This window comes from Lycium barbarum, chromosome 10 (genome assembly GCF_019175385.1).
Source record: "Lycium barbarum isolate Lr01 chromosome 10, ASM1917538v2, whole genome shotgun sequence".
NCBI classification, from domain to species: domain Eukaryota; kingdom Viridiplantae; phylum Streptophyta; class Magnoliopsida; order Solanales; family Solanaceae; genus Lycium; species Lycium barbarum.
Genome location: NC_083346.1, coordinates 109,842,295 through 109,851,783, shown reverse-complemented (window position 1 = coordinate 109,851,783; position 9,489 = coordinate 109,842,295). Strand labels below are relative to the sequence as shown.

The following is a 9,489-nucleotide window of genomic DNA, read 5'->3' as shown; positions in this document are numbered from 1 at the left end:
TTTTACTTTATTTGAAAATCAGCGTTTGTCCATGAAAACTCTAAATGCAATTTGAAATTTCGAAACACCTAAAACCTTAGTAGATGTTTGGCCACGAAAATCAAATATTTTTCACTTTATTTGGAATTTTGAAGTTGGAGTTGTGTTTGGTTATAATTTTTGCAAAGAATATTTGGTTGTATCAAGTTACTGAAAGTGAAAATAAGATTTTAGGTGTTTTTTCAAATTCCAAATACAACTTGAAATTTTCATGGCCAAACGTTGATTTTCAAATAAAGTGAAAAAAACTGGGAAAAAGTGAAAAATTCTCTTGGCTAGACGAGTCCTTATTTTCACTTTTAATATATTTAAATAATCAAATATTCTTTGCAAAAATATAACCAAACTCAACTCCAACTTCATAATTCAAAAAACGGAGAAAGGGTCAAATATATCCTCTACTTTAGTTATTGGCTAACTTTGCAGCCAAAGTAATCAAATATAATCCTCTATTAGCCAAAATTACCCATTTAAATAGAAAAAAATCCATGCCTAACTTAGATCCGATCCGACTCACAAAATTATTTCTACCCACCCTAATATACCCCTCTGCGCGACTTAGTTCTTCAGTCAAAACACAACCTCTCTTCAATCCGTCTCTCTACGCTTCTACTCAATTTGTCTCTATGATAATGTGAAAAATAAAACTAAAATAACAAACAAAAAAAAAGTCTTCTTTTTCTTTATTTTTATTTTTTTGTCACTGTCACAAGCTCACAGTACTACGCACAAGCAGCTATCTCTATTACAAGTCCTAATTATGTGTTTTTCCCTTTAATTTTTTCTCCATCTTGCCATAGGTAATAATTCTCGTTATGGAAAATTTTCTGAATTCCTTTATGGGTTTTGATGTATCCATATGATCCTTCAACCCCTTTTTAATTCTTGTAGAATGGGGCTTTTTGGAGGACTCTAATGTTAAATATTCAATTTCGAGGTTTATATTCAGTTTTGAGTATTTTTTCTTTTTCTTTTTGCATGCGTATTTTTTTTAGTTAAATAGATAATTTTAATTAATTTGGGATTTTCCATCCATTGAGACTATATTTATGTATTTTGAGTAAGAGAGAGTATATTTGATTACTTTAGCTTAGGAAAATAAAGTTAGTCATTTGACCCTTTTCCCTTCCCCAAAAGGGTGAAAAATAGTCGTATTTGATTTTCACGGGCAAAAGCGTACTAAGTAGAAATGAAGGGACTAAAATTGGTTAGTTTTCAAAGTTGAGGACTCTTAAAACCTCCAGCAACTCCAGCAAAAAAAGCGAAAACCTGGCCGCTGTAAGCCCTGTGTTAGAACTCAACTCTCTTTCTGGTATGTGTTCTCTTCTACTTTAATCTTTACTTCTTTTTTGCGTTGGATTTTAGCACTTCTGCTTCTCCTTAGACTACGGATAGTAGTAGTGGTAGTAGTTGTTATTGCTTTTATTTTTACTTCATTTACATTTGTTGCTGAAAATTTTATTTATTTTTTGAAAGCCAAGAATTGAGAATTAAGTGTTGGGGTTTGTTTGTGATTTTAGCTGAACTTTGATTTTGCATCACTGGGTATTATTGCATTTGGTGATGAAACTTTCTTGGTCTTTTTCTGTATGGATTTTCAGCTCAACAAATAAAATATGTACCCTCTATCTTATTGTGCTAAATAATGCTGCTTGTACTTAGAACAGTGGAATTTGTCATCATAAAGTTCTTCATTTACGGATGACGTGTAAAAATTTGCTACTTTAACTTACGTGCCTCATCTTTGAAGCCCTAGCATATCTTTGTGCAATTCTTGTGTTATGGGACACAATAAAACCTGCTGAAAAAGATGAATTTTATGGTTTATTTACGAGTGACAATCCAGTTAATGTGATGGGGTGATATAGGATGAATGGGTGGAGATAGTGTATCACAAGGGGGTCCATCTGGACCCCATTTGTCGAAATATTACACTGTATATACAGGGTCAAAATTATTTTTTATGTATATAAGGTAGACGTTGAATTCCCTTGGCTTTTTCGTATGTTTAATTTTTTATATTTTGTATGAAATTCTGTCTTCGCTACTAATAGGATGGGCAAGAAAGACAAACAGAAATAGGACCTATACCTAGCACGTAATGGTTTAGTTAGTTGTTTGGGTGCAACTATTTGGAGAGAATGGTCGATACCAGAGAGGAGTGAGATAAATAGGATTTAAGCTATGTTGATCAGGCTTCTCAAAAATGCTGACGCACCCGTGTCAGATCCTTCAAAACTGCACTACTTCTGGAGGATCCGAGGCGCACGCGACAACATTTTTGAAGAGTTCGAACATCATAGGATTTAAGTGAAGACCTCTATTTCTTCTCTTGTTGCTTTTATTTTCTTTTTTACTTTTTCCTCCGAGTCCTGTAGCCATAGAGTTTTCAGAGATGTGAAGGTATTGACATTTGAAGACAAGAGAGGAATCAAAGATGTTTTAAAGATAAAAGTATCACCTTCCAGAAATTGAAGATGAATTGTCTTGTGTTTTTCTATTTTTGGTGTATTCATGAATTCCCCCAAGAGGCAGAGGATATAACTAGTATTCTAGATTGTTTATAGGGCTATAGGTGGTAGGTTTTGCTTTCTCTAACTGCTACTTGTAATTACTACTGAAAGTACACCTTTGGTGTATATTCTTTGTTGATAATAGATATGTTGACTGTTCTCAAAAAAAAAAAAAATCGTAATTAATAGAACGATTTCAATGAAGATAACAGAAAAAAAAGAGGGCAATGAAACTCAAGATAATACTTCCTTTTGCAGACAATTAGTTCCCAAGTCTTTTGAAGTAGGGGTGGGCATAAACACCGAAAACTGAAAAACCGGACCGAACCGAATTTATTCGGTTTTCCGGTTTCGGTTTTTCAGTGTTTAGGTACAACTTTTTTTTTTTTTTTGGGTTAATAACAAATCTGATGTTCGGTTCCGGATCACCGGTTCTTCGGTATTTCGGTTAAACCGAAGATTTACCACATGAATACAATTTTTTCATTAAAAACTCAGATCACTCAGTCCACTCCACTCTCTCAGGCCCAAATTAATTTATCCAAGCCCATCCCTATAGACCCACCCTAATTTCATTTCACCTAACCTAAGCCCTAACTTCATTTCCTCACTTCCTCTCCTCTGTCCGACTCCTCACAAACCTAATATCACTTTCGGCGACCTAGGCTTACTCAGGCATTAGCGGCGGTCGGAGTTCACTTTCTTCCTCACTTCTTAATTTCTTAATTAAGGTAATTTCTTTTTCTCCTTATAATTTCTCAGTTTTCGGATATGGCTTCTTAATCGTCTATACTCTACTAGTGTTTTTATGCTACTACTGATTTGCTGTTTGTTTATGGACTGGTTTTGTTTAAGCTACTGGTTTTGTTTATGGACTGGTTTTTGTTTATGGACTGTGTTGCTGGTTTTGTCTGTGGACTGATTTTGTTTGAAGTTTAATGCTTTAAGATACTGGTTTTGTTTTGTGATTGTACCTTGTTTTCATGTTTTGCTGCTACTGCTTGTTTATGGCTGCTGCTGCTGCCTGCTAGTGTTTATGGACCTTTTTTAGCTTCTATTGATGAACTTCATGCTAGCAAGTTCATACACTATATCATTTGGTGGTTGGCCACATTCTTGCATTTTCTGATAAGCTCGACAATTTTGTTGAATTGCTCGGCTCAGTTTCATAGATTTTGTTTAGATCTCTTATAAGTTCATGTGAAAATTGAATTCCGATGAATTGAAATAGCCCATTTTGAATTTAAAAAAAAAAACATAAAATAGCTCATTTTTTAATTAAAAAGAAAGTCCATTTTACAAGCAGAAAATAGCCCATTTCAGGCCCATGCCAAAAAGAACCGAATTAGGAAAAACCGAAACCGAACCGAACTAATTCAGTTCAGTGTTTGGTGTCCACTTTCAAAAAACCGAAACAGAAAAACCGAACGCCCACCCTTAGTTTTTAGAAAGGAAAAGGATCAAAATCTTAAAACAGTAAATTACATGCACACTGCCCTTTTCCCCTCTCCCCATAATCATTCCAAGGCTCTTTAGAAAGAGCTACCTCCTCCTCCTATGGCTATCTATTCATTCTCAACTTTGCTATTTGTCTCATCAAAAAAATCAAAAAGGTTGTCTTCTTCTTCCACACCATTATGGCAATATCATCAGATACTCATAATAATAACCAATTACCATTTGGCATGTTCGAACCAGTCCAGACACCAACAGGCTATTCTTGGTTACAACGTAACACAGCCACATGCCAGCCGAGCGAGAAGCGGGTCCGGTGTAAGCAGGTGGAGACGGAGCGGTTCCTTCACGTGAGGCAGCGGCCATGGGCCATTACGTGGTGGAAATCCGTGACGCCACGGTGAAAGAAAGGCATTGGCTTGGCACCTTTGCCACTGCTCAGGAAGCTGCTCTTGCTTGTGATAGAGCTGCCAACCAAAAAATACTTAATACAGTGTAACATAAAGCAGAAATGGAGAACTATTCCATTGTGCATCTAATGGACAATATGGTTGGAGAGGAACAAAGCTTGCTATGAAGGGCAGAGAACTCATATTTCTAGAATTAAGGATAGATGTTTTACAAAATTTGTACTTCTGGTGTAAAAGTAGCTTATTAGATAGTTTGAATCAGTATATGGATTTCTTGGATATGCTAGGAAGAAGAGTGTAGTAGGTTGCTTTTTGTTTTATGTTGTTTTTTGTTTCTTTTCCTGTACCATCTTGGTACCATTTAATAAAATCTCTATCTTATCCAAACAAAAAAATGTCCATTTAATGTTCCATCTATTGAATCGTTGAAACTTAAAGGAATCATCTATGTTTTCCGTTGAATATTTAAGCGCTGTAAAATATGCTCTACTTTCCGGGGCTGCTTCTCAACATTATTTTATACACCATTAAAAATTACAAACTTATGCATTCAGATTTCAGGTTAACATAATTGGTATAATGCCCCGAAAGCCGGGAAGACATTGCAGACCAGCACGGTGTCCACCTTTGAGTTTCTCCCCTTTTGCTCGTTCAATGGCACGGATTGCATCAAATAACAAAGTTACACACAAGGTTCAGAACGCCAGATTTCCAGGAAATGATCAACCTAGCTCTTCAGGTGAAGTATTTAATTAAATTGTTACATTGGCGTATATTATGTAGGTCTTATCTCATGAAAAATAATTACGAGCACTGTGGTCCATTTCATTTTCTGGTTTGATGGTTATAATCTAAATGTTTCCTTCTAGGTAAAATGGTAAATCACGGACTAACAGACAAGAGAGAAGATTCCAGTTCTTCAGATGATGAAGAGTTTGATGTAAGACATCCAGCACTCATTGCTGGTAAATGATTATTCACATGTGATGTCAGTACACTTACAGTTTATCCTTTGGTTCTGAAAGGGCACTGTTCAAGCAGATTTTGAATTCTTTGATCCAAAACCTAGTGATTTTCATGGCGTGAAAGTCCTGCTGCAGACCTATCTTGATGATAAGCAATGGGATTTAAGTGGTTTCGTGGATGTAATACTGGGTCAACCCACAGTGGGAACTGTTGTTAAAATAGAGAATGATGAAGATGATGGTATTTACTCCATTGTCACGGCTCTTAACTTGGGGAGATATAAGGTAAGAAACTAACACTTTAAATGTCCTACATCCAAGTTACACTAAGGGCTGTTTGGCCATGCAATTTGTTTGTTTATGAAATGTGAACAAAACTTCAACTTCAATTTCAAATCACGATTTGAAATCCCAAACTCTCTAAGAAGTGGAATTTTAAATTACAAGTTGTGGTTTCAATTTTATTAAATGTAAATTATGACCCGTAAGTTTATATTTTGCAAACAAAGACCCATCATTGTAAATTTTGCAAGAAAAGACTCATGCTTGATGTGAAGAGATTGTCAATACCATGTGGGAGGATTGTATTTAAAAATGGGTAGTTACTACTGTTGTTGATTTATTGGACTGGTAGATCTTTGTAAAATTATGTTCATCTGAAAGTTTGTAATAGAATCTAATCACAAGGAATTATTTATAAAACGAATATGGGGATATGCGATTTGTTAATGCGGCGCCTTAGGATATTCTGATACCTTGTTTATGAACTGTTTTGCACATTTGGTAAGATTGTGTAAGAGTAGGGGAAGTGTTGATAGTTTTCACAAATTGTGGGTGTTCATGTTTATAAGAAGTACAACTTTTGAAATCTCAACTTCAAATCAATCACTACCGAAATCAATTATTTAAAACTCATGTCCAAACACGTACTAATTTTTATTCTTTTAAAAAAAAAGGTTTTTGTCACCCCGCCACCCAGCCTGTGATGTCAAATTTGCCATCCATGTCTGGAGATGCATCTGAGTTCCCGTTTGTTTTCCAGTGCTAAATGATCATAGCTCTGTACAGGAGCTCTTGACATTGTTAGTGTCGTACTCCTTGAGTTCTTGCAGATTCACTGTTTGTCTGGCTATGATTGTCTAAAAATAGGATCTGGAGTGCATGGCTAACCTTAAAGAGTACCTGCTTAAAGCATGCCACCAGAAGGATGTATTCTCTAAATTGAGCTTATTTCTCGGAAACCAAGCCAAGGATGTTGGTCTCTTGGTATCTCAACGTGTTGTTAATCTTCCTCCCCAGCTTTTGCCACCCCTTTATGATGCACTTTTCGATGAAGTGTCTTGGGCTACCGAAGATGAGGTTAGATGAGAATATTAGATGGATGAGCTTTATGAATTGTTTTCACATCTCCATATTGTTTTCTTCTGTTAGCTTTTCCGTGGTGTAGTGGAACTTTTTTTATTCTTATGTTTTTTTTATTCTTATGTTTTTTTAAGCCTACAGAGGAGCTCCGGAAATCTTTCTGCTTCAAGTCTTACCTAGTAATCAGTAAAATCTACAAGGTATTGGTTATGAGTATCCTTTTGGTATTTGAGTATGGTTTTATTACAGTCTAGTAGACATTGAATTCTCTGCTGCTTTATGGATTTTCTTATAGCACAAGAATGCGGACAGGCAAAATGGACCAAGTGGTGATCAAACTATTGTGTACATCAAGGCAGAAGACGAAATACTTCACGAAGTACTAGCATTTATTTTTTATTTTTTATTTTCTTGCCTTTTTGCTGCAATGTCTCTGACTCTTCGTTTACATGCTTCTTCAGTTAAGCTCTTGGTCCTTCAGTTTTCCTTTGCATACACAGCTGGTTAGGACTGACGAGGCAAGTGCTTTTCTCATAATATCAAAGCTTTTATGTGTTTTTCGTGGTGGTTTATATTTATAGTCTATATGTGTTGATTTCCTGCAACTTGTTCATTTCTGTATATTGGAGAAAATACAAAAGAATACACCAATGAAATATGTCACTTTCTAGTATCAGTTCTTATTTTTTTTTTTTAAAAGGGTAGAAAAACTAGTGTCATCAACTGGGATGGTGGCTAAGATAAATTGAAGGGCCAACTGCATAAGAACGATAGTTTGCATTTCTAAAACAGTAATAATCTGCCATATCAGTGCTCAAAGTCCATAGCCCAGAACCCTAGAAATGCACTCGGTAGTTATTTATTGAGAGACCATGTCCGACATGTTGGCGTTTTGGTTACCACTAATAATTTTTATTGGAGTATCACATATTTAGATAGCTAACATTTTAGGAGAGGTACAGAATTGTGATAGTTAGGATTATTAAGCATTTCAATGATATCTGTGCAGTCTTTCTATTTCTCAAGGATTAAGGCCTTGAGCTTCAGCAATTTTAAGGCCATTGTATAGAGCAGAAAACTTTGCATGGATATGATTTGGTTGTGCCAAGCTTCCATAGTGACCAAGGACCCAATCTCCCTTCTGGTTTCTGATTGAGCCTCCTATGCGTTTATTACCTTTAGGTTTTTAACTTTAAAAGGCCCTTCGTAGGAGGGATCCGGTGAATGTTTATGTCAATATGAGGGCTATAACTAATATCATTAGTAGCAAGAGTTTTGAACTCAGTAGTTTTTACCAGAACACCAGAAGCCCGAATTATTTTTGTGAAAATTGTTCTGATGGTTGTTATTTTGGTTGATCAATGTTCCAAAGACAAAAAGGGAGTAAATCACACCAGTTGTATACACTTAAAAGAGTTTGTGATCAAAGGAATTTTCCTTCACTTGAGACTGGCAAGGAAATAAAATGGGCTTCAATATTCAGCCAGGAGGTCTTAAACAGTATTGCACTAAAAAAAGATGCCCTTTTGTGCTATTTTAATGTTATTGTTCTTGTGATTAGTTTCCTTTATTACTTGCTATCTGATTACTGTTCATGAATGAAACACTTATTCCTCTCCTAACGTTGCAGATGAAAGATTACCGGCTGACTGGCTTGGTAATGGCAGTACACGCGAGCCAAATCCCTACCTTTCGGAAAAAACTGCACTCTTTAATAGACGAGTCATGATTTGATGAGAAATTCTACCTAATCAGTTTCAATTAGACGTGTCGTTGGAGGCTGTATGGGTTACTACTACATGCCTGTAACTGGACATGAAGTAGTAATCTGCATTTTTGGCAGATAGATTGAAAGTATTTAGTAAATCTACTTCATGGAGTTTCTAAATCAAGTTAACTTGTTACAATCTTAATCTTTTCGTGTACATTTTTTCAGTCTCATTCTTCCGCAACTGTTAAATTCTCGATATCATTTCTTGGTCTAGTAGTATGTGTTAGCATCGATAATGAATCCATATAAGAGGTCTATTTTAACGAAGGTGTTGGTAGATTGCCCGCTGATATAAGTTCTCTAAAATCATTTTAAATGAATTAATCCTCTGCTTGGTTTAGAAGGGACAAGTTAATTCTTATCGAACTATCTGAAATGAGAAGAGGAAGGTGCTTTGTAGTATTTGCTAAACATTTTTAATTAGATTTTAATGGATCAGATAGTAATTAAAATCCGGTAGTGTTATATCTTTTATACCTTCTAGATAGTGTTTGATAGGTAATTGCTAAAATTAAATAAATAGAGCATATCAATTTGAGTTTCATATTATTTTTTTGTTTAATTATTAAAATTTTGTTAATGTTGAAAACATGTATGAACGGAAGATCATTGCTAGATTAAGAAATAATCATGTGTTATAAAAATCATAAAAATATTTCAATAGATTATATGTTTGTCAATTTATTCGATTGTTAATAAACACATATTGACCATCAAAATGATGTCCATATAACAAGCATGAATCGAGTTTATATAAATTTTATGTTACGATTTTAGTTTCGATAAAACTAAAGCAGACAGACACGTGAACATTAAGATGTTTACGAAAAAACGAAAATCAAATCAACAGAAAAAAATCGACACTTTTTTTGTTTGGCATGTTGGTTTTTAATTTTAAAAATCGATAAAATTTGATTTAATTTTGATTTCAAGCAAATAATAGCCAAAAAATCTAACCAAGTTGTCTATGTAAA

General features: G+C 34.9%; 1 protein-coding gene across 2 annotated transcripts; it reads left to right on the top strand.

Annotated features, from left to right (window-relative positions):
* The first annotated feature begins 1,196 nt into the window (after positions 1-1,196).
* On the top strand, positions 1,197-8,678 carry LOC132614334 (protein BCCIP homolog). 2 transcript variants are annotated; one of them, XM_060328757.1, is made up of 9 exons: positions 1,197-1,351; positions 4,972-5,156; positions 5,287-5,357; positions 5,443-5,667; positions 6,532-6,741; positions 6,879-6,944; positions 7,040-7,123; positions 7,206-7,262; positions 8,375-8,678. In XM_060328757.1, exons 2-9 carry the CDS (start codon positions 4,997-4,999, stop codon positions 8,471-8,473), a joined length of 972 nt encoding a protein of 323 aa, XP_060184740.1. In that variant the 5' UTR covers positions 1,197-1,351; positions 4,972-4,996; the 3' UTR covers positions 8,474-8,678. The 2 variants fall into 2 exon arrangements, with proteins under 2 accessions (XP_060184740.1, XP_060184739.1); XM_060328756.1 differs by having other exon boundaries at positions 1,209-1,351; positions 4,979-5,156.
* Positions 8,679-9,489: the final 811 nt, after the last annotated feature.

Bases quoted from the DNA above. Each gene is read 5' to 3' on its own strand.
- LOC132614334 (XM_060328757.1), top strand. From the start codon at position 4,997: ATGCCCCGAAAGCCGGGAAGACATTGCAGACCAGCACGGTGTCCACCT. The intron at 5,668-6,531 runs GTAAGAAACTAA...GTCTAAAAATAG, and splicing joins TTAACTTGGGGAGATATAAG to GATCTGGAGTGCATGGCTAA. The intron at 7,124-7,205 runs GTACTAGCATTT...ATGCTTCTTCAG, and splicing joins AAGACGAAATACTTCACGAA to TTAAGCTCTTGGTCCTTCAG.